This window comes from Oncorhynchus mykiss, chromosome 8 (genome assembly GCF_057628025.1).
Source record: "Oncorhynchus mykiss isolate SJ-2025 chromosome 8, ASM5762802v1, whole genome shotgun sequence".
NCBI lineage: Eukaryota > Metazoa > Chordata > Actinopteri > Salmoniformes > Salmonidae > Oncorhynchus > Oncorhynchus mykiss.
In genome coordinates, this window is record NC_143029.1 from 66292286 (window position 1) to 66318536 (window position 26251).

General features: G+C 40.4%; 1 protein-coding gene and 1 pseudogene across 2 annotated transcripts; both read right to left on the minus strand.

Annotated features, from left to right (window-relative positions):
- Nucleotides 1-117: 117 nt before the first annotated feature.
- On the minus strand, nucleotides 118-12004 carry LOC110530332 (tyrosine-protein kinase Lyn). Its single transcript, XM_021613293.3, has 13 exons — nucleotides 11779-12004; nucleotides 8619-8755; nucleotides 8165-8219; nucleotides 7893-7998; nucleotides 7613-7711; nucleotides 7340-7443; nucleotides 7069-7218; nucleotides 6471-6623; nucleotides 4657-4839; nucleotides 4415-4491; nucleotides 2127-2280; nucleotides 1451-1582; nucleotides 118-1019 (listed from the first exon to the last, which is right to left on the minus strand). Exons 2-13 carry the CDS (start codon nucleotides 8748-8750, stop codon nucleotides 817-819), a joined length of 1548 nt encoding a protein of 515 aa, XP_021468968.2. The 5' UTR covers nucleotides 8751-8755; nucleotides 11779-12004; the 3' UTR covers nucleotides 118-816.
- Nucleotides 12005-13082: 1078 nt separating this feature from the next.
- LOC118965543 (trimethylguanosine synthase-like) lies at nucleotides 13083-21219 on the minus strand (annotated as a pseudogene). The gene is made up of 4 exons (XR_005052930.2): nucleotides 20965-21219; nucleotides 20558-20751; nucleotides 16232-16310; nucleotides 13083-16045 (listed from the first exon to the last, which is right to left on the minus strand). The product of XR_005052930.2 is annotated as a trimethylguanosine synthase-like (transcript).
- Nucleotides 21220-26251: the final 5032 nt, after the last annotated feature.

The following is a 26251-nucleotide window of genomic DNA, read 5'->3' on the forward strand; positions in this document are numbered from 1 at the left end:
AGTACAAAAAGAGGACATGGAACGCCACTTGTCTTGTCTGAAGATAAATAGTTGATGGCATATAATATAATTTCTAGTGCTGATGACACTTTTCAAATAACTTAAAATAGGCCAAGATTATAAAACATCTGCAAATAAGTATTTTTATTGATACAGATCATTTGCATTTATTCAGGTTAATACAATCACGTGATGTCACACGTCAATATCTCATTGCAAAAAAAACAAAAATACAACAAATATACATGAAATAAATCATTAGTCTCATTATTTCTGTAATTCAGAAAATAACCCAAAAGATCAGCTGCTAAAATAAATCAATGTACCTTGAAATACAAAGAAAAATAGAAATGTAATAGATGAAAAGGTAAGCATCTGTACTGGTAAAATGTGTGATTGAATTCAACATGGCAAACAGATATGGCTAAAGTGATAATAAATACGTGGTAGAATGTCTATCTATTTTGTGCTGTTCAATGTGATATTCTACAGGTTTGATCAGAGTCAGTCAACAGTAAGCCATTTGTTATTCGATCATTTTCCGTGAAATGCTGAAATGCACAAGCAGGTCTATACTTCAATATGAAGTTGAGTTCATAGATTCATCTTTAGCTTGCCTAACAAATAAACAAGCAGTCAACTTGTCCGACAATATCTCTACTTCCGCTGAATAGCTGATATTGTTGCTGGTGGATTGACTATTTCATAATGAAACTAGCACATTGGCAGATTTTTGTACATCCCAAATGACACCCTATCCCCTACATAGTGCACTACTTTTGGCCAGAGCCCTATTGGGACTCAACCATTGACTTCCTAGGGCTGCTGTTGGTACTGGCCCTCTGTGGCAGTGTAAAAGTCATCTAGGACACTCTGGATGTAGTCAAATGTAGGCCTGTCATCTGGCTTGCTCTTCCAACAACTGGTCATTATGTCATAGAGCTCGTTGGGACAGTTCTCAGGGCGGGGCATTCTATAACCTCTCTGCACTGAAGTCATCACCTCACCATTACTCATCCCTTGAAAAAGGAAAAAGGGAACAGAAAGATTCAGTGAGACGAAGCAGATACTCTGAAATGCAGGTCGACCCAAATTGAAAAAAAGCAAATGTGACCAATTCTTATTTCTGTGGGGAAAATGGTTGATCAATAGCGGGAAAAATACAAATAAAAAATACAAATAAAGTCAGCAGGTATTTGGTATTTCCTAACGCATCACAATAAATACCATCAAACCAAATACAGGGTCCTTCTGGAGAATACCACTCAATGATCTCATGCAATATCTGTCATTAACCAGCAGATGGCGATAAATATATATTAACGCCTATTATTCCGTTAATTCAAACTCTATATTTGGCATCATATCGTGGGGAAATCAGGCTTGAGTAGCTAGTCTTAAATATAAAAGTATTGTGTGTGTTTATGTGTATAAGGTTGCATGTAATTACCTGGGTAAGGTATTTTTCCATAGGTAATGATTTCATACAGGAGGACTCCAAAGGACCACATGTCTGATTTGATAGTGAAGGATCCATAGTTGATGGCCTCTGGTGCTGTCCACTTGATGGGAAACTTTGCACCTGTAATGGGCAAACACTCACATATTCAGAGGACGGAATAGTTTGACACTTATCTGCCTAACCAACCAAGGTACAATTATATACACTAGTACATGTTTGGACTGCTGACAGAAGCATTCTTGTACAAAGCAATATGCAATGATAACCAGTTTGCTTCGAGCATGTTTACATTGCTGAAATGTACCTCTACTTCCTCATTGGCATAACAAAAAACAAACACACTATGCAAAGCCTGATCCAAGTCCCTTAGATAAACATCAACATCATGTCCCTCAGCGGTACTGGTCTCTACAGATACGATCTTACAAAATATACACAATTACACTACTGAAATAACTCTAGAGAGCAACAGGGAATTTCTCTATACTGTCTTGCTCAGCCAAAGATGTGACACTAGACAAATCGTTTTGGGAAAAACTCATGATGCATAATTAATCAGTCATGAATGTTATCACATGAATCACACATATGTATAACAGTATGGCCAAAGTACAGTATTAATATTGTACTAACTAATTATAGCATGCACAGACGGAAGGCTCACCCTCTCTGGCTGTGTACTGGTCATCTTCTATAACTCTAGCAAGGCCAAAGTCAGCTATTTTACACAGCAAACTCTCAGACACCAGGACATTGGCTGTTCTCAGGTCACGGTGGATGTAGTTCTTCTTCTCAATGTAAGCCATTCCCTCCGCAATCTGAAAATTGATGAAAGTTCCCCTCAGAGATTAATAAAGTACCTAAAGTACCTATCTATCTGAGATGAAACTCAATTCAGCATTCGACCCAAATTAGTAAAACCTTCCGACTGACTTGTGTCGTTTCGTTCCCATAAAACAGTACTGAAAATGCTCAATAACTAGACTTCTCTCCTGACAAAAATTCAGTATGGCAAATGTGCAATGCTGCACAACATGCACCACATGACCAAAAGTCTGTGGACACCTGCTCGTCAAACATCTCATTCCCCGTTCTGCCAGTCACATTCTCTTAAAGTTCCCCAAAGCACATACATCCCTGGGTCGCTCCTCTTTTCAGTTCGCTGCAACTAGTGACTGGCACGAGCTGCAAAAAACACTCAAACTGGACTGTTTTTTTCTCCATCTCTTCATTCAAAGACTCAATCGTGGACACTCTTACTGACTGTTGTGGCTGCTTCGCGTGATATATTGTTGCCTCTACCTTCTTTCCATTTGTGCTGTTGTCTCTGCCCAATAATGTTTCTACCATGTTTTGTGCTGCTACCATGTTGTTCTGCTGCCATGTTGGGTTGCTACCATGCTGTGTTTTCATGTGTTGCTGCCATGCTATGTTGTTGTCTTAGGTCTCGCTTTATGTAGTGTTGCGGTGTCTCTCTTGTCGTGATGTGTGTTTTGTCCTATATATATTTTTTTAAAGAAAAAAAATGAATCCCTGTCCACGCAAGAGGCTTTTTACCTCTTGGTAGACCACCACTGTAAATAATCATTTGTTCTTAACTGACTTGCCTAGTTAAATAATGGTTTTACTTATATCTATAACATTCTCCACTCTTCTGGGGACTTTTTCTGCTAGATGTTGGAACATTTCTGCGGGGACTTGCTTCCATTAAGCCACCAGCCGATGCTAGGCATTGTATATGGTGATCTTAGGCTTGTGTGTGGCTGCTCGGCCATGGAAACCTATTTCATGAAGCTCCCGACGAACAGTTATTGTGCTGACGTTGCTTCCAGTGGCAGTTTGGAACTCGGTAGTGAGTGTTACAACCGAGGACAGGTGATTTTTACGCGCTACAAACTTCAGCACTCTGTGGTCCCGTTCCGTGAGCTTGTGAGGCACTTCGCGGCTGAGCCTTTGTTGCTCTTAGACGTTTCCACTTCGCAATAACAGCACTTACAGTTGACCGGGGCAGCTCTAGCAGGGCAGAATTCTGATGACTGACTTGTTGGAAAGGTGGCATCCTATGACGGTGCCATGTTGAAAGTCTCTGAGCTCTTCAGTAAGGCCATTCTACTGCCAATGTGTGTCTATGGAGATTGCATGGCTGTGTGCTCGATTTTATACACCTGTCAGCAACTAGTGTGGCTGAAATAGCCGAATCCACTCATTTGAAGGGATGTCCACATACCTTTGTATACATAGTGTAGTTAAGGTTTGTATTTTACCTCTTGGTAGAATTGAATTAGCTACCAACCATTTGACTTGGTTATTACTAAACAGGTTTAAGTGAGCTGGCTGAGTCCATTCTGGGAAAGAGTTGATCTGGTAATCAGACAATTGTTTCATTTCCCCAACTGCATCCTCTTTCACTTTGTCTAACACGTTGTGCAACTGTGGCTAGATGCAGTTTTCCCAAGCCTGAACTGACCACACCTCTCCGTCAATCCACAAAGACCTGATTAAAGTTCATTAGGAATTTCTTTTGAACTAATTAGTATCTCAAGTGTACTGACCTACATGGGATGAGGTGTATTCCGTTCAAAATGTGTGACCTTTTTTTAGGTAGTTTACTTCTTTGGGGAGGCATGTTATCAATGGTACCATATGAATCATCATTTTGTGTATTGAATGTTTAGTTGAATCACATTTCTTATACTTCCATGAGACGCATACTTGAATAGGCGTGTTTGAGGCACCACTGGATGGTCTTCACTTGTCACTTCTATGTTCTTAGTTTGTTGCAACTCATTTGGAAAGTGCGTCACCAAATAGTATTTAGTTGCTATTCCTCTTTCTGGTTTACCAATGGAAAAACTGACATCATCATCTATTTCTTAAGTGGAAATGTCTGTAAAGTTGAGCAATAATCTTAATCCTTGTGACATATAGAGACGTAAGAAGAACATGCATTACCTGTGCAGAGAAATCGATGAGCTTAGGTAGCTGAACTTTGCAGCCTACCTCACTTTTTAGGAAATCTAAGAGGCTACCTAAAAAAAGGAAATAAACAAAATGGAGGAATAGAAACCAAACCAATGAAAATGTGCAGAGGTGACTTACAGAACACTTATATAACTTATGTAACATCAAATGGTGTGTATTGATGAAAACATGTCGGCAAAATGATTAGGAATTGGACTTGAAGGGTGTTTTACCATTGGACATGTACTCTGTGATGATGTAGATAGGCTCGACCTTGGTGACGACGGCGTAGAGGCGCACCAGTCTGTCGTGTTGCAGGGTCTTCATCAGGTTAGCCTCCTCCATGAAGGCCTCAGCTGACATGGTGCCTGGCTTCAGTGTCTTCACTGCCACCTTAGTCGTGTTGTTGTAGAACGCTGCAACAAGGAGGGATTTACACAGTATGAAGTATTTAAAAATGTCTTCTGACCTCTAGGGCTACCTACTGTATTTTTTTGTCTTTTTATTTGAATGACATTTTGATTGGAAGATTTCACATAAACAGGTGACAGTCATTGCATGCAGTTTCACACGATTAAGCAACAAGGGAACCAATGGCAGTGACATAGAGTAGTGAAGCGCAGTTCATACTCAATAAATAGAACGAAGGAATTAAGCTGTAACAGTTCAGAAAAAAACTGTTTGTTTGAGAGAGCTAAAAGTAGACAGCAGGAGCCTTGAGACAGATACATTTTCATGTTTCAGCTTCACTGCCCTCTGAACAAACATCAACTGTAAGACGCCTCAGGGGAATGATGATAGAACTGCTAGAGAGACCATTGATTCAAAACAATAACTCTAAGTGTACGCCCCAAATGACAGCATATTCCCAATATAGTGTATTACTTTTGACCAGGGCCCATAGAGCTTTGGTCAAAAGTAGTGCACTATGTAGGGAATAGGGTGCTATTTGGAATGCACATAATAAAATACAAGCTAGGGAGTTTCTCTGTATATATTACTGATGAAGTGGAGTTTCAGTACAAGTTTGAGCATTTTGCACCCTCTGTCCAGAATAGCATTTCTTAATCACACAAGTCTCCAACAATTGTATTGTTTCCACTGTGCTAGCTGAACAAGCACTGAACTTCATCCTAATCTAAGCATCTTAATTCCTCGTTTTCATAGAGAAGAGGGGACTAAACTCTACAGAGACATAACAAATGCAAAGAGGTGAATGAGAGGAAACAGGACTGTCGACAGCTCCATCTGGCTGGCTGGCTCACTGTGCCATAGGAAAAGCCCTTAAAGCCAATGAGTTCAGAGAAAACAAAGGAAACATCTTGAGCGCCGTACAGGAGCCCCACAGTCCATTTGGATATTTGCAAAGATGGCAACTTCCTGCAATTCATCAAGGCTGAGGTGCGGGAAGGGAGGACTTGAATAATAACAAAATCCAATGCAAATTCGAAGTCAGACATACTCACATTTCCTCTACAGATGCCTCTGATAACAGCACCAACAGTTCCTTGTACCAGTCCCATCCCTCCACTCTCTACGGCTGCTCACAATCTCATAGAGACAGTAGGATCAACATTTGACTGTCTGTCTGTCTCAGCTGCCCTAACCCTGATACAATTTCACCACAATAAAGTGATACCATTCAAAAACAATGGAGAATTCTGACCAAAGGTCTGCCATGACTCATGCATCCACTTACATTACAATAAAGATGACTTACTAATTTGGGATATCTGATAATCACCACTACTATGTTCTTGGTGAAATTACACACAGTCACATACTGTACAACAGTGGTTCCTAACCAGTGGTACTAGGACCCCTGGGGGTACTTGGCCTATCCACAGGGGGTACACAGGAAGACTCAAGAGACCATAGGCCTACTGATAAAATGTACATGAGGGGGTACCTCAGGGGTACTCCAGGCAGAGCAAAATCACGTTGGTGGTACAGTAACCGAAAAAGGTTGGGAACCACTGCTGTACACTTACACACACATACATAACACACTCCTCCAACAGACAGGGAGCATCTTTCGTTGACTCACCCATCCAAACTTCACCAAATTGTCCGGCTCCTAGTTTCTTCACCATCTTGATGGACTCCTTGGAGATCTCCCAGGCATCTTTGTCCCATGGCTTCTGAGCTTTGGGTTTATCACAGGCCTTCTCCAGCTTTCGACAGAGACCATCCGATTGTTCTGGCAAGCACACAACAAACCAATGTTGAGACATAGCAGAGTGACATTACTATATTCTTTAGACAATATATTCTTAATTTACTTTTAGTGAATAGAGAAGTTGAAAGTTTAAATCTGAAAGAAGCCAAGAAGAGTTTATGGACATAATTGGTCAAAGTGAAGAGTGACCAAGCAATGATTTTGCTCTGCCTGGAGTACCCCTGAGGTACCCCCTCATGTACATTTTATCAGTAGGCCGGTGGACTAGTAACCGGAAGGTTGCAAGTTCAAACCCCCGAGCTGACAAGGTACAAATCTGTCGTTCTGCCCCTGAACAGGCAGTTAACCCACTGTTCCTAGGCCGTCATTGAAAATAAGAGTTTGTTCTTAACTGACTTGCCTAGTTAAATACATTTTTTTAAGTTTGTGTCATATTACAGGTGGGCTCCAATACAGTGGTACTCACTGTGATAATGTTTTATCATGCTACCAATGTCAGGGAATGTGATTTTAGGAGAGATGTAGAAGCCTCCGTTATCCAGCATCCGGATCTTATAATGTTTCACAGCGTCCGTCCCTTGGGCATCCACATCTCTGATAGACATGGAATAACTTCCTGATGAAGAGAAAAAACCATCGTAATTATACTCATATATTCAGACATCCAAATACAATAGAGTGATTCATGGACCATCTATTTTCCTTAGAAAGACTTAGTTTCTCCAGTGGGTCCTTACCCTTTGATGTCTCACTCTCACGAATGAGGTAAGATCCTGCTTTGTTTGCAGGCGCCAAAAGTTGTCTCTCTGCGTCCTTCCTTGTAATATCCTTAAAAAACCATCTACACAGAACAGAAAAACAATACTATAGTGACACAAATTAGAAATCCAATCTTCCCCTGAAATGAACGGAAAATAACAGCTACAGGATGTGCATCTATTAACAGTGAATAGAAAACCTTGTTGGCTCTGAGAGAAATGTGTAAAAGTAATTGTGATGTCAACACTCACTCCTCTGTCTCCATGGTATTGGCCTCAGCAACATAATTGGAGGGTATGAACCCTTCTTTCTTAGAGGTCAGAGACTGAGCCTTCCACCATTCACCATGCCTGAGAACAGTTTTGATTCATATGATGTCAATAAAGGGGCACAACAAGAATATACCTATTCAATGATGACACTATTATCTTTGTAGAAAATGCTTGAACAAGCAATATTCCTCTTAGTCCTACATTGGATTGGTTTATGTATAAAATCCAACACACTCAAATATGGAGAACAGGCACTTACTCTTCAAGAACCTTAAGCCTTTCCCCCTTCTTGAATCCCAAATCGTCTTTGTGTTTTGCATCATATGGGTATAGTGCAATAACTATTTTACCAGACTCAGATTGCTCTGTGTGAGATAAGAGGGACAGTGGGTTACATTTGTCTGCAATCAAATAGTATTGGAATAATGCACTGCACAATGCACTGCAGAAGAAATGGAACCACCATACAATATTTGCTCTGCATGAAATATTACTGTAATAATGTGCAATAAAGAAATACAGCAAGCATACCTTCCATTTTCATGAATACCTGACCAGGCAGGAGACCTCCAGGAGGTGAGTTACTCTGTATCAAGAGATGATTTCAAATCACTACTCTGAACAGTAGTTTTCCAAAAGTTGTTATGGTTTCATTGTGCTAATCTATGAACAGTAGTTTGGATCAAAGGATAATCTAAAGTGAACATATGAAATAGAGAGAGAGAGAGAGAGAGAGAGAGAGAGAGAAAGATAGAGAGAGCGAGAGAGGGCTGGAAATTGACATTTGTGCTATTGGGTCCATTTAAATAAAAACATTGATAATTTGGTAACTTTTTCAATTTTCAAAGATTCATTAATAACACACTTGAACCATTTGTGTCAATTGTTTCCAGGTCAGGGATTTTTTTGCAGTACATTAGTAATCACTCACTACAAGAATAATCACTACGAAAGAAATACTGTTTCCACTGACAGTACTACTTACTGTAGCATTTGGTTTACTGGAGGTGGGATCTCTCACATATACAGTTTGGTCAGGACGTACTGGCCGTTGGTTCTTGCCATCAAGCACACTCCCATTTAGACCGTCATTTAGCTTGGATTTTTTACAACCCATGTTGTCTGTTGGGAAAGACACAGAAGTTCACTTTTTTTCCATTGGTTAAAACCACAGATGGGCACATAGAATTTTGAGCAAAGCTTGCTTTTCATCATTTCAATATTCCAACAAAATGGCCATGAAGGAATGAGTGGCGAGAAACGTAACCCAGATGATTACCAAGAAACAATATCAAACATAGATAAACAGTGTGGCTGTGTGTGTGAGACCTACTGTACACATGACCACTGTTCATAAACACAAATGACTTATTAATACATACAGTAGCTAAGAAGTCCTGATAAATGTAATGGCTTGGGTCTATGTCATAATGACAGTGCACAACAGAGTTGATAATTAATCAAAGTGCACTGATCAGGATTCAACTGTGCCTATTTATTTGCCTTAACATTAACAGCACTGCAACCTAACACAGATCAAACCTCACTCGCTAATTTAACGTTTATATATTCACAAACATTAACAGTGTTTGTACATGGTCAAGTCCTGATAAGTCCTGATTTAAGTCCTGATTTGTTCGGCTTGGAAATTAAAAAGGGCTTCATATTCAGACCATGTACACATATCTGAGAAACAAGCCTGTAGGCACTAACTATGGATATTTGAGTTAGGCTCTTTCTGTCTCAATAGCTGGGATCAGTTAGACATGATAGCTCAGGGGAGTTGAGGTCTTTACTGTACTACACTACAACACCACTTGATTCAGCGGGGATTGAAAATTAAGTTACATCTCAAAATAGAAGAGAGTGGGTATTTATATATTTACAACCAGCAGTGGTTGTACATCAGTATCTTTCTCTCTCTCTCTCACACACGCTCTTTCTCACACACACACACACACACACACACACACACACACACACACACACACACACACACACACACACACACACACACACACACACACACACACACACACACACATACACACACACACACACACACACACACACACACACACACACACACATGTGCGTGGAGTTTGGAGCAGCAGTGGTTGAGTATAACAACAATACTGTGAAGGTAACAATCTTAGATCTGTACATGCTTTTCTATGTACAGTACATTAATACCATAGACATACGATACAAGCTGCGGTTTGTAACCTACCGGCAGGAAACAGGGTTGTACAGCTGGTTCACTGATATCAGGGGCAACACATGATTTCCTGTGTCAAAACACATTTACTCACTCCAATGACACTCCCATGACACTCCAATGCTCAGTGTCCAGGAGAATTCTCCAATGATTTCAGTTATAAGTTACAGATATCGTCTTATATCAAGAGCTACAAAATAATTGAATGAACACAGTAGGCCTATCGTTTGATCTTAAACCAGTGGGTCACTAAAACTGAGGGAGGGAAAACATGTATTTGTTATTAACTATTCCAGTCAAAATTAAAATTGATTTTATCAGAGTGTGAGGTGTTTTTCTTCCTTTGCTGTTTCCTCAAACTTTGGATCCCTATAAAAATATTGATCCGTTTTTCTTTCTGGCCAACTAACAGCTTAAAGGCACACCATTAATTTGTCTTAGTCTTTTATTTAATTTACCCCAAATGGAAACCAGTTCAGAAACTATACTGAACAAAAATATAAATGCAACATGCAACAATTTCACACATTTGACTGAGTTACAGTTCATAGAAGGAAATCAGTATATTTAAATAAACTTATTAGGCCCTAATCTATGGATTTCACATGACTCGGCAAGGGCACAGCCATGGGTGGGCCTGGGAGGGCATAGGCCCACCCACTTGGGAGCCAAGCCCAGCCAATCAGAATTAGTTTTTCCCCACAAAAGAGCTTTATTACAGACCGAAATAATCCTCAGCACCCCCTCAGACTATACCGCAGGTGAAGAAGCCGGATGTGGAGGTCCTGGGCTGACGTGGTTACACGTGGTCTGGGTTGAGAGAAATAAGCTTTTTGTGCATGTGGAACATTTCTAGGATCTTTTATTTCAGCTCAGGAAACATGGGACCAACACTTTACATGTTGCGTTTATATAATGGACGTCTGATTGTGAACCATAGCATTTGGTTGTACTAATGCACTGTTGTTGGATGATATGGGCAATGCATTAGACCATTAAGCAAGATATCTGTGATAAGAAGAACGCATTCAACTCCTCCAGTGCTCTCTATCAAACGCTGAAAAACAACCCCAACCCTGTTGGGTCCTTTGGATCTCAGGCTCTGGTTGTCACAAGTGTTGAGGCTGATTTGCCTGGTTATTAATATGACAGCCAGGAAATGGCTGCAGACAGCGTAGAAGAAGACAAATACAGAGGATATGTGCTACTGTGGCTTCGGTACACTTCCTCATTTGACCAGCCACTGTCTTTTGTCAGAAAAGTGAAAAACCCTCTGCATGTATTTCTGTCTGGTGTTATTTAGGTCAAGGAATATTCCATTTTCTATATGAGTTAAGTTGGTTAAACAATGCAGAAAATGCAATTCCATTTAATAATGTTGAATACATAAAAACACACTTAGACCATGCCTCATACACTTTAGAGGGCACAGCCCGTGTGGGCGTGCACACGACAGGAATGTCCATCACACCATTGTGAAGTGTGAGCGGGGTGGTGATAGGAACCTATTGCATAGAAGTCTCCCACCGCAGACTTGTTGCCTCGGACAATGTATCAACGCTACTGGGATCAGGTTTACGAGACAAGCTGCATAGTGCAGTCTAGTTGAAATTCTCTATTTAAAACACATACTTTGGGGTAATAATATGTCCACGCTTAAAACATCCCAAATTGAAAATACAGGCTACGCCAAGTTTGTACACACACCAATTTCTTTAGACAAAGGTTTCAGAACAATTTAAACTTGCGCACTAAACTATGTGGATCGTATCACGATTTTTTTAAACAGAAAATGTGGACTATTTTGCCAAATAAACGGACTAGCCTAGTGTCTATAGAAATAAAAATGAAGTCATGCTTGATTTTTAAAAAAAAACAGCTAGGCTATATAATAGAGGTGCAATGCCATAATGTAGGCTAGACTTACCTGTCAAATTTCACTAGTTATAGATGCGTTTTAGCCAAATAAAGAAAAATAGTTGTAATCCGTAACTTTCGTATGTCTTGCTCTTCATTAGAGCCGAGAATGGACTGTCATAGACTGTTACATTCACCGAACAGAATGAGGAAATTCATATGTTAAATTGTCGGGATTTTTTTTGTTACTGTAACTTCCTGGTACAATGTTCATTCGTCCAAAGTATTTGCATAATAGCGCACAACTGAACACATTTGAGTGTCCAACATCTTCAAACATCATGCTAATTACACAGGTAATTTGAGGTCAAAGTCATATATTTACTACATACCCTTTAACCTTACACTTGATTATTTGTTATATAATGTCAGAGGCACTACAATTTATGAAGTGGACAGAGGGGACATTGTGGAACTACTGCCTGTGTGTTGTTATTAGTGAGAATCAGTATGATGAAGAGTCAGCCAAAACAATATATTTATTTCCCAAAAAGATATTAGAAATAGGGATGTGGCCATGTGTCTCTTGCAATTCTGCAGGGGCCAATATATTTTTTCAAGCTAAAAAATAGACAAAAAAACAAACAATCTAGTGACATCATAAGACATACTAAATAATATAATAGCTGTCTGAAAAACATGATAGTGTGATATGTGATTTTTATTGTCTGCTTAGATACGCATGCACTCTTCTTCGGTAGGCAGGCCCAGACCACTGGGCACACACTGGTTGAATCAACGTTACTTCCACTTCATTTCAATTAAATTACGTTGAACCAATGTGGACTAGATGTTGAATTGACATCTATGCCCAGTGGGAGGCTTCGGTGTCAGTGTCATAGAGATATCCTAATAGCTATCAACACATCAGCTCAACTGATGCAGAATCAATAGGGTTTAACTGTTGGCCAGGCTGCAAACAGCAGGTCTGGTCACTGCCGTGATGCAGGGTGCCTGCCCAGCAGGTGCTGAGCTCACTAAGAGAGAGAGAGCCACATATCTTGACCCAAGCATCACTGAGGCCAACTTCAACAGGTCCTCATTCAGCTGACTGTCTATTTGCTGAAGCCTGATGACTATGTCATATTTTCCAAGCACTGACTATGCTGATAAATACTTTGTTGAGGGAAAATGTACTTGATACAATTTTTACGTGTTGCCTCATCTAGCTATCTTAAGATGAATGCACTAATTGTAAATCACTCTGGATACGAGTGTCTGCTAAATGACTCAAATGTATATCCAGTGTGTAGCTAACATGTAAACGAAAATGTCCACACAAAAAAAAGCCGATGTTGAGAACAGTGCAAAGTAAGATGGCATGGTTAGCTTTAATACAACAACAGATCATCCAAGAAAATGTGTTCTTCGATCAAAATATACAGTAAAACATGTATCACTGCAAAACTGCCAAGGCTATTCTTGACAGAGTAGCCAGCACGTCTTCAAAATAGAATAACTATTCTGTGCAATGACATGTAAGCTTCCATTTGGCTAGACCACACTGGTCTGACAGTAACAGTTAAGGCCAAACACAGAGCCAGACTCCCCTAGACTCTGGTTATAGAGAATGAAACAGACAAAGAACTAGACTCACTAACTCTAATATAAAATAAATAGGGGCCTAGTGCCATTATCTAATGTCAAGTAGTATCAATTGATCAACTGATGACTTGGGCCAATGTAGCTAGCTCTATATACAGTGGCAAGAAAAAGTAGAGTTCGGCCCTAAATTGGTCATAAAATGTGATCTTATCTTCATCCAATAGACAAACACAGTCTGCTTAAACTAATAACACACAAACAATTATACATTTTCATGTCTTTATTGAACACACCGTGTAAACATTCACAGTGCAAAAAGTATGTGAACCCTTGGATTTAATATTTTCTTTATTTCACCTTTATTTAGCCAGGTAGGCCAGTTAAGAACAAGTTCTCATTTACAACTGCGAACTGGCCAAGATAAAGCAAAGCGACAAACAACAACACAGAGTTACACATGGAATAAACAAACGTATAACACAATAGAAACATAGAAATTAACACTGGAGTGATAGATGTGCAGAAGATGATGTGCAAGTAGAAATACTGGTGTGCAAAAGAGCAAAAAAGTAAATAAAAACAATATGGGGATGAGGTAGGTAGATTGGATGGGCTATTTACAGATGGGCCGTGTACAGCTGCAGCGATCGGTTAGCTGCTCAGATACTGTAGCTGTTGTTTAAAGTTAGTGAGGGAAATATAAGTCTCCAACTTCAGCAATTTTTGCAATTCGCTCCAGTCATTGGCAGCAGAGAACTGGGGCGGCAGGGTAGCCTAGTGTTGGACTAGTAACCGAAAGGTTGCAAGTTCGAATCCCCGAGCTGACAAGGTACAAATCTGTCGTTCTGCCCCTGTTCCTAGGCCGTCATTGAAAATAAGAATTTGTTCTTAACTGACTTGCCTAAATAAAAAAAAAAAACTGGAAGGAAAGGCAGCCAAAGGAGGTGTTGGCTTTGGGGATGACCAGTGAGATATACCTGCTGGAGAGCGTGCTATGGGTGGGTGTTGTTATCGTGAGCTGAGATATGGCAGAGCATTACCTAGCAAAGACTTATAGATGACCTGGAGCCAGTGGGTCTGGCGACCAATATGTAGCGAGATTTGTAAATTACATCGGCAAAGTTGAGGATCGGTAGGATAGTCAGTTTTACAAGGGTATGTTTGGCGGCGTGAGTGAAGGCTTTGTTGCGAAATGGGAAGTCGAATCTAGATTTAATTTTGGATTGGAGATGTTTAATATGAGTCTGGAAGGAGAGTTTACAGTCTAACCAGACACCTAGGTATTTGTAGTTGTCCACATATTCTAAGTTAGAACCGTCCAGAGTAGTGATGCTAGTCGGGTGGGCGGGTGCGTGCAGCGATCGTTTGAAAAGCATGCATTTAGTTTTATTAGCGTTAAATAACTGGTTGACCATCCTTTGGCAGCAATAACCTCAACCAAACGCTTTCTGTAGTTGCGGATTCAGACCTGTACAACGGTCAGGAGGAATTTTGGACCACTCCTCTTTACAAAACTGTTTCAGTTCATCAATATTCTTGGGATGTCTGGTGTGAACTGCTCTCGAGGTCATGCCACAGCATCTCAATTGGGTTGAGGTCAGGTGTATTTTCTTCAGTTGAAGTGTTGTTTAGTGTTTTACGTATCGTAGACTCATCAACAGAGACGTTAGCATGTTCCAGAGATTTCTGTAAGTCTAGCTGACACCTCATTGAGCATTCTGCAGTGTGCTCTTGCAGTCATCTTTGCAGGACCTCGACTCCTAGGGAGAGTAGCAACAGTGCTGAACTTTCTCCATTTATAGACAATTTGTCTTACCGTGGACTGATGAACATCAAGGATTTTAGAGATACTTTTGTATCCCTTCCCAGCTTTATGCATGTCTTCTGAGATCTATTTTGTTCGAGGCATGGTTCACATCAGGCAATGCTTCTTGTGAACAGCAAATTCAAATTTTATGAATATTTTTTATAGAGCAGGACAGCTCTAACCAACATCTCCAATCTCGTCTCATTGATTGGACTCCAGGTTAGCTGACTCCTGACTCCAATTAGCTTTTGGAGAAGTCAATAGCCTAGGGGTTAACCTACTTTTTCCAACCTACACTGTGAATGTTTCAATTCCATATAGACAAGAAAAATACAATAATGTGTGTTATAGTTGTAGTTGAAGATCAGATCAAATTTTAGGACCAATTTATGCAGAAATCCAGGTAATTCCAAAGGGTTCACATACTTTTTCTATGTTCAGTATACTTCTTATCTTCTAATAACAGCAAACACGGACTTAGCTTTTTATAGTAGTAGATATGCAATAAAAGGCTATAGCTAGATCTCCCACTGCTAAGTAACCAGGTCAATGTGTTACCAAATAGGTGATGGCCTGCTTTGTTACACTGCTGATAAAATACATGATGGTGGCAGAATACAATATCAATGAGGTCTACAGTATGAGGCCTGTTCCTGCTCTGGGAGCCTGTGATCTGACAGTGTGAACACATACAGCCCCAGGCCACTGGATAGCACAGAGCACAGAAATGGGAAGTCATCTAAATAAAGCAGAAGTATGGGTATTCCCAAGAACACGTTCAGTACAGGCTCAGCAGGGCAGGCTGACGCCTGGCATCATCAGCTCTGACTACAGCGAAGACCCATTTCTCCACACTTCAGCCAAACTATGCACTTGCACACTACCCGTCATGGATTGAAAAGCAATGGATTGGTGTAAGCATTGTCTGGAGGGACAAAAAGAGAATAGAGAAGGCAGGAGCACGGGAAAAACACAGTGGTTGACTTGGACATACAAGACAAACTGGCACAGAGAGACAGGAAACACAGGGATAAATACACTGGGGAAAAAAGTGACACCTGAAGGGGGTGGAGACAATCAAGGACAAGTGACACTTGTTCATATAACCTACCTGATACATGTCTGCATTAAGTGGCAGGAAGTACACAATATTATCGGATATAATTTTGGACAACCTGAAAATGTCAAAAGTATTAACAGTTAAGGAAAACAACTGTGTCTGTTAGAGGGCATTTCAAGTCTTATAATAGAATGCTACAATGCGTGTAAATAGTAAATACTAGTGAAATTTAACAGATAGCTAACTTACTTTGTCAAGCAAAGAACAGCGCACCAACAAAACCAACAGTGCATCCCAAGTTCCTGCCTTTACATTCACTCCTAGCTAGTTAGCCTTCATACTGCTTGCCCTGTCACTGTCTGTCTCTGCCACTCTGCCTCTCTGCGTGCCAGAAGAGGAAAGAACTTATCCCAGCCATGAAAGCGGCCAGAGCAAGAGGGGGCATTTCTTACATACGCTATGACAGGCTCATTGTCCACCCTCCCTCCCAAAAAGCCTGGAATGGATGAGAGCCAAGCCTATGGGTTCGTAGCTTCAACCCTGCAGCACACTCTTAACACACACACCAACTGATTCATGGACTGCTGAATGTATACTTTTTCTCTTGCTTTGACTGCTCTTTTTCATATTATATCTATCTCAGATAAGCTACCCAGGAAAGGGCTGAAAATAGCCCATATTAATATATTTAGCCTTAGAAATAAGGTTCATGAAATCAATAACTCGCTAACATTCATACACTACATGATCAAAAGTATGTGGACACATACTTGTCGAACATCTCATTCCAAAATCATGAGCATTATTATGGAGTAGCCCCACCCCACTGTGCTGCTAGAACAGCCTCCACTCTTCTGGAAAGGCTTTACACTGCATGTTGAAATATTGCTACAGGGACTTCCTTCTATTCAGCCACAAGAGCATTAGTGAGGTCGGGCACTGATGTTGGGCAATTAGGCCTGGCTCGCAGTCGGCGTTCCAATTCATCCCAAAGGTGTTCGATGGGGTAAAGGTCAGTGTGCAGGCTAGTCAAGTTCTTCCACACCAATCTCGACAAACCATTTCTGTATGGACCGCTTTCTGCACGGGGGCATTGTCATGCTGAAACAGGAAAGGGCCTTCTCCAAACTGTCGCTATAAAGTTGAAAGCTAAGAACTGTCTAGAATGTAGTGTTAAGATTCCCCTTCACTGGAACTAAGGGGCCAGCCCAAACAATGAAAAACAGCCCCAGACCATTATTCCTCTTCCACCAAACTTTACACTTGGGGCAGGTAATGTTCTCCTGGCATCCGCCAAACTGATTCATCTCTCTCGAGAACGCATTTCTACTGCTCCAGAGTCCAATGGAGGTGAGCTTTACACCACTATAGCCGACACTTGGCATTGTGTATGGTGATCTTAGGCTTGTGTGCGGCTACTCTGCCATGGAAACCTATATCATGAAGCTCCCGATGAACAGTTCTTGTGCTGATGTTGCTTCCAGAGGCAGTTTGGAATTCGGTAGTGAGTGTTGCAACCGAGGTCAGACAATTTTTACGCACTATGCGCTTGTGCACTCGGCGGACACGTTCTGTGAGTTTGTGTGGCCTACCACTTTGCAGCTGAGCCGTTGTTGCTCCTAGACATTTCCACTTCACAATAACAACACTTACCATTGACGGGGCAGCTCTAGCAGGGCAGAAATTTGACAAACTGACTTGTTGGAAAGGTGCCATCCTATGACAGTGCCCAGTTGAAAGTCACTGAGCTCTTTAGTACGGGCCATTCTACTGCCAATGTTCGTCTATGGAGATTGCATGGCCGTGTGCTCGATTTTATACACCTGTCTGCAACAGGTGTGGCTGAATCTACTAATCTGAAGGGCTGTCCACATACCTTTGTATATATAGTGTATATTAGCCACTTCTGAGACTCAATTCAATATTTAATTTGATGACAAAGCAGCAGCAATACAAGGATATAACATCTATAGAAAATACAGGAATGCTTATGGGGGAGGTGTTGCTGAATATATTCAGAGCCATATCCCTGTAATGCTTAGAGAATATCTTATGTAAAGTGTTATTGAAGTGTTGTGGTTGCAGGTTCACCTGGCACATCTAAAGCTTTTTATTTTGCGGTGTTGCTATAGACCAGTGCTCACATTCAGTATCTAAATAATGTGTGTGAAATGCTTGATCGTGTATGCGATGTAAACAGAAAGGTCTACTTTCTTGGGGACCTGAATATTGACTGGTTTTCATCTGTAACCAGTGCCTGTAACCTGGTTGAGGTTATTAAGCAACCTACCAGGGTGTTTACAGACACTACAGGAACAAGATCATCCACATGTATTGATCACATTTTTACTAATACTGTAGAACTTTGTTCTAAAGCTGTATCCATACCCATTGGATGCAGTGATCACAATATAGTGGCTATATCCAGGAGAGCCAACGTTCCAAAAGCTGGGCCTAAAATAGTGTATAAGAGATAGTACAAAATAATTAGCTGTGACTCTTATGTGGATGATATTTGTTGGTCTGATGTGATTAATAAGGAGCACCCAGACGCTGCACTGAATGAAGTTATGGAATTACTTCTTCCAATTATTGATAAACATGCACCTGTTAAGAAACTGACTGTTAGAACTGTTAAGGCTCCATGGATTGATGAGGAATTTTAAAAACTGTACGGTTGAAAGAGATGGGGCAAAAGGAGTGGCTAGTAAGTCTGTCTGCACATCTGACTGGCTGACTTAATGTAATGTAAATAATGTGTCTGAACTCAACAAAAAGAAGAAGAAACTGTATTATGAAGCCAAGATCAATGATATAAAGATTGATGGGAGAAAAAAAAATATTGGAGTACTTTAAATTAAATTATGGGCACAAAGACAAATTCAACTCCATCTTTCACCGAATCAGATGACTTACTCATCACAAAATCATTTGATGTTGCCAATTATTTTAATGATTACTTCATTGGCAAAGTGGGCAAACCTAAGCAGAAAATGCCAACAAACAGTGAGCCATCGTACTCATGCATAAAAAAAACATATAATCAAAAGAAAAGCATTGTAAGTTTGAATTTTGTAAAGTTAGTGGAAAAATTATGAATAAATGACAAACCTCATGGAATTGACAACTTAGATGGAAAGCTACTGGGGGATGGTAGGGTTACCCACTCCTATCTGTCATATCTTTAATCTGAGTCTAGAGGGAAGCCAAAGTCATTCCACTACCCAAGAGTGGTAAAGCTCCCTTCACTGGTTCTAACAGCAGACCTATCAGCTTGGTACCAGCTCTTGGCAAACAGTTGGAAAAAACTGTGTTTGACCAAATACTATGCTATTTCTCTGTAAACAAATTAATAACAGACTTTCAGCATGCTTATAGAGTAGGGCACTCAACATGTGCTGCACTGACACAAATGACTGATGATTGGCTGAAACAAATTGATAATAAGATGATTGTGGGCGCTAGCTGTACTGTTAGATTTCAGAGCAGCCTTCGATATTATTTACCATAACCGGTTGTTGAGAAAACTAATGTGTTAGTTAGTTTTCTCAACCTCAGCCATATCATGGATTCAGAGCTTTCTTTAATGTAAGCTTCTTTAAAATGTCAAACATGCAAAGTGTGGTGTACCGCAGGGCAGCTCTGTTGGCCCTCTACTCTTTTCTATTTTTACCAATGACCTGCCACTGGCATTAAACAAAGTATGCCATGTATACTGATGTTTCAACAACATACGCATCAGCAACCACAGCTAATGAAGTCACTGAAACCATTAACAAAATGTTGCATATAGTTTTGGAATGGGTGGCCAGTTATAAACTAGTCCTGAACATCTCTAAAACTAAGAGCATTGTATTTGGTACAGCTATTTCTATACGTTTTAGACCTCAGCTATCTCTGGTAATGAATGGTGTGGCTGTTAAACAAGTTGAAGAGACTAAATAACTTGGTGTAACGTTAGATTGTAAACTGTCATGGTCAAAACATATAGATTCAATGGTGGGGGAGTAGTCTGTCCGTAATTAAGAGATGCTCTGCTTTTTTGAAACCACACTCCACAAAGCAAGTCCTGCAGGCTCCGGTTTTATCTTATCTTGATTATTGTCCAGTACTATTGTCAGGTTCTGCAAAAAAAGACCTAGTTAAGCTGCAGCTGACCCAGAATACAGAGGCATGTCTTGCTCTTCATCTGCCCGGGTCTCTACCGCTCTGCCCTGGCCTCAACCACTCTGCCCTGTTCTCAAAAGCCCTGCCTCGGTCTCTACCGCTCTGCCTCTACCTCTACCTCTACCCTGCCCTGCCCGGAGTGCTAGAGTCTGGCCCATTGCCTGACTATAAAAGCCTGAGAGCAGCTATAACGAGAGGAAAAAAGGATATCCATCTGCAGCCATCATGCTCTTGATATCGAAGACGTCTGCGCTGAGGTAGTCTGAACACCACATTCCCCCTAAGACATGGTTCCAGCTTTAGGAAGTCTCCCTGCACAAAGTCGATGTGCTCGGCCACCTCATAGACCTGGGCGTTGTGCTGGGCCAGAGCCAGACGCACTGGGTCGATGTCAATGGCTAGCACTACAAGGTGGAAGGGACAGGGAGGACAGAGAGTCAGACACACAGGGAGTACCACTCAGGACAATAACTTTTAACCTATAGGATATAACAAGGGCCCAGAGATTTTCCTGGTCACATCACAGGGTCAGGAAAAACTCTCGCCCTATCTATAAAGACAAATGCAGATACAGTATAAGCAAAAATATCTAACGTTTATATCAAACATTGATGTACCTCTCTTCACAGTGAGGACAAACTGGATGGCATTGCCTCCCACTCCACAGAAGGTGTCTATGAGTGGAAACTGTGGTCGGCTATCTTCTCTGGTGGATGGAGAACCAGGCCTCTGTACATACACAGACAGACAGACAGACGGGCAGACGGGCGGACACATTTTCACACAGACGGACGGACAGACAGACAGACAGACAGAGAGAGACAATTAATATATATTCTAATTTCTCTAATTTTACTATAATACAAGGCAAATTAAGTGCATTTTAATACTCACATTTTAATAAATCAGAATTTGGGGGGTTTTGCAAAGAGAAATACTGTAGGTGTCCCCATTGCCCAGCATAGCCACCAGGGGTCAGACAAGTGTCAAATGGTTTTGTTCAAACTGCCATTCTGATATTCAAGCCAAGTCCAGAAATATAATATATAATCTAGTTGATTTATTTTGTGAGCTCATGAAGTCATGCTAGTGCCATGCGCAACTTCACCAAAAGAACCAAAACACTATCAGTGAGAGTTATATTTCAAAACAGCTGTCATTCACAACATTTTACTGCAGGCAAAATACTAATATTAGGCCTGCTGGAATATAAAGTAGATGTGGGTTTGCCATCACGCCAGGAAAAGCCTAGTTATGATTATACTATACAAGACAACACAAAAAGTATTCAAGAAGTATGCTGTGGATATTGAGATATATTAGACTATGTGGAGAGACTGGGATGCTTCATAGACCACGTCCTCCTGTCTCCCCTCAGAGACCCCTAGACCATCTGCCATCGTTCTCTAACCGAGTCTAGCAGTCATTGCTATTTTCTGTTCCGCTGCTTGTTTTCACAGCCTCCTCAGAGAATAAACACCTGTTAAGGCAAACAATGATGGGAGTGGTCTCTACTTGTTTTTAGTGCTTCACGTCTCTCACTCTTTTATTATGCCTTCCTTCCCTCCATCCTGAGAAAAGTGACTGAGGAGAGGACTAACTTTACTGGGGCTCAAGGGAGGGTCCAAACAAAACATTGAGCTCATGCATTCCCCTAATGTCTATTGGCGACTAGTTAGCGTTGTATTCTCAAACAGATCTTGAAGGGAAGACAACATCATGTCGGAAGTTTTAAAACCGAGCTACATCACTTCAGTCCCAGAAGACTAGACTACCCCTCTTCACAATCTGCTATCTATCATTAGCCAGGCACTGCTACACATGATGAAGCTGTACAGGCACTCTCTCAGACTTTACTCCTATGACTAATTGAGCAATAGACACCATAGGAATCTGATAGGAGTAGGTTGTAATCTGCAGTGGGTTTCAGCCATGCTACGGTATGTGTCCAGGCTCTTCTCTGTTGACATGAATAATTGAATAGTTATGAAGGCTCTGATCTCGTTTTCAAACAGAATTCAGAATGCTCTGTGAAAGACTTCTTATTTGAGCTAGGTAGACTAAAGACATATTAGTCATAATACTTTGGAGAATAGGGAGATTCGGAAGGATGAGATAGACCCTCTGATAACCAATAAACTCTTTCCCAGATAGGTTGGAGAAGGCCGTCAGTGAGGTATAAACTGAGCTTTTAAAAAAATAACTTTTAGAACCCTACTAACAGTAGGTGGGGATGCTATACCTCTGCTTAGAACTATAAGTATAAATACAAGAAATCTAAAATAACTTATATCCAGCTCAGGGCTCCAACAGAATAACCATATATCCACCTTTAAACAATCCTTGCTGCTTTGTTCTGTTCAATCTGCAGCCTCCTAATTTCACTTGCTGATAAATTTCCCCAGACCACAGAACAGTAGTTTACCTGATTCCCAATTAGTGCTTGGGTTGTTTGCCTAAGAATCTTTCCTGATAAATATTTAGCTATCTTTCTGATCATGCATACCTTGGTTTTATTCATGTTCAAAACAAGTTTGTTCAGGCAAACCCACTCCCTGATATTTCCCAGATCTACTTGTAGAGCTTGCTGAACCTGTTGAATTAATTGTCTTGCTGTATAAAATTGTAGCATTATCTGGAAATATAGTAGGTTGAGTTTCAGATAAGGCATAAGCAAGGTCGTTGGTATATATTAAGTAAAGAATTGTCCCAAGGCAGCTGCCCTGCGGTATTCCACAGTTAAAAGCATGAGGGGAAGAAAACAACCCATTGATATAGGTGGACTGTTTCCTGACAGTTTGATATTACTGTACCCAATTCCATGCTGCCTCCTTAAAAACATAATGCGATAATTCTGTCAAAAGTATTTAATGATCCACTAAATCAAATGCTGCACTAAAATCTAAAAATAGTACACCCACAAACCTGCCATTATTCATAGCATTAAGCCACTGGTCAGTCATGTCAACCAATGCAGTGGTAGTGGAACTTTTTTTGCAATAAGCATGCTTATTGGCTGTAATCCGATCATTCTTTTCCATGTACTCCCATATTTGTCTACTTACAATACCCTCCAATATCTTACTGAGTGAAGGGAGTAGACTATAGTCAGGAGTGATGGGTTCTTTGCTGTCTTTCGGAATAGGACACAGTTTAGCATGCTTCCATACATTTGTAAATGTCCCCTTTTCCAGTTACCAATTAAATATATATTTCAGTGGAGCTGCAATCTGGGGAGCTGCACAGCGAAGTAAAAAATTGTCCATAAGATCATAACCTGTAGATTTACCATTGGGTAATGACTTCAATAGGTTTAACACCTCTACTGACACCATTTGTAGACTAAAAGAGCAGGTGTTTTTGCTCATGATATGATCATCAATCCATTGGACAGTTGCTTGTTTGGGAGAATGGGTGTTTACATTATCGCTCAGTAAATTAATTTTCTTTGTAAAAAAAAAAATCTGCAAAATGATTGGCAATGTCAGCTGGTTTTGTTATTGTTCTCCCATCAACCTCCACACTAGATGGACATGATGAGATAGATGTTCCAAGTAGGCCCTTAACTGTATTCCATACCTACAATCAATAAAAATGTTTTTGTAAAATAATGTTTTTTTCTTACGATTTAATTTAACTGCATAATTACATAGTATTCTATAATTCTGTTAATCAATTTCTAGTTTAGATTTGGCTGCTAAGACTTTTGCCATATTATTTGAGAAAATGCCTCAGCCAGTTAATCATCAATCCATGGAGATGGACGAGCCCCAACAGTACTCTTTCTTACTGGGGCATGATGGTCCATTACCTCAGTGAGCAAATCAATAAAACATTCTTTAGCGTGATTTAAATCATCCTCTAGATAACTCAGCTCCCAGGGTACAGCGGCCAAATCATTTTGAAATAGCTCATGATTAAATGTTTTAAAATTTCTTTTGACCATAGTTATGGTCACAATATTATGGTCTGTCCAGCCCACTGAAATTGATCTGGCTTTTAAGCATTGCAATAGTATATTACAGAATATCACATCAATGCATGTGTCTGAACGATGACCCAACTTAGTTGATGATCTAGTAGTATAATGAATCATTTGTTTCAAACCACAGCTCTCGGAATATATCATTAATTTAGTTCTATTTGAATTATTATGATCCTTCCAATGTATATTAAAATCACCCAATATAAATACATCTCTGTTACTATTTGTGGCCTGGTCAAACACAGTGCATAAGTCATCCAGATAGGACACCTTAGAGCTCGGAGATCTATACACACATCCTACCAATATGGGTGCCTGGTGAGGCAGATGTACTTGAGCCCATAGTGCCTCTATTTGACCTACATTAAGGTCATCCCTCCTCTTAAAAGGTATATGATTCTGAATGTACAGTGCTACAACCCCACCATTCCTATTCCTGTCCCTTCTCAGTAGACTATATCCATGATTCCTGTCCCTTCTCAGTAGACTATATCCATGATTCCTGTCCCTTCTCAGTAGACTATATCCATGATTCCTGTCCCTTCTCAGTAGACTATATCCATGATTCCTGTCCCTTCTCAGTAGACTATATCCATGATTCCTGTCCCTTCTCAGTAGACTATATCCATGATTCCTGTCCCTTCTCAGTAGACTATATCCATGATTCCTGTCCATTCTCATGAAGACTATATCCATGATACCTGTCCCTTCTCAGTAGACTATATCCATGATTCCTGTCCCTTCTCAGTAGACTATATCCATGATTCCTGTCCCTTCTCAGTAGACTATATCCATGATTCCTGTCCCTTCTCAGTAGACTATATCCATGATTCCTGTCCCTTCTCAGTAGACTATATCCATGATTCCTGTCCCTTCTCAGTAGACTATATCCATGATTCCTGTCCCTTCTCAGTAGACTATATCCATGGATGTTCATTTTCCCATCATTTACAGATGCATCCAAATGCGTTTCGGTCAAAGCTATAATATGAATATTATTTATGTTGACCAAGTTAAAAAACCTCATGTATTTTGTTAGGAAGGCTACATACATTAACCTGAGCTATATGCAACCCTTTCCTTGTCAAGTGGAGATCCATAGAGCATGTATTCATTATGGTTGAAGTTGTAATGATACACTATAACACACAAACTCAGATTTAAATAATGGATTAAAATAGCCAGGGAGTTACTCTAGAGTCCCAATACAGTTGGATTAAAATAGCCAGGGAGTTACTCTAGAGTCCCAATACAGTTGGATTAAAATAGCCAGGGAGTTACTCTAGAGTCCCAATACAGTTGGATTAAAATAGCCAGGGAGTTACTCTAGAGTCCCAATACAGTTGGATTAAAATAGCCAGGGAGTTACTCTAGAGTCCTGATACAGTTGCCTGTTGATATAAAGTTTATCCATCACCAAGGAGACTTGTTGATTCCGGGAACGCTTTTCCTTCATGATGGGATATCCGTGGGGAAGTGATCATTCATTCCAAAATCTGTGTTTCTGAGTTTTCTGCCCCAGCCCTTCACCATTTCCTTTTGCTTACAATGTTCAAAACATGCAATAGCCCGTGGCCTTTTCCCAGAGGCCTTACTCATTCTATGGACTCTGGAGACAGTGACATTACGCACAACATCAGTGGGCAGTTTTAGTTGAGTTGACATAAAGTCTCAGACAGTGTCCTCACAGACTCTGCTGTTGTCATTCTCTGGCATCCCTGAAAATATTAGTTTCCCCATATTGATCGACACTGTACATCAAGCAATGTTTCCTTAAGTTGTTTGTTCTCCCTTTGCACCACCTCCACCTTGCAATGAATAGAGTCTACACTACCTTTCAGCGCTGTGTTCTCTTTCCTTAGATCATCAATCTGACGTTTGCTGAATTCTAGACTGGCACATAATGCATTGATGTCCTC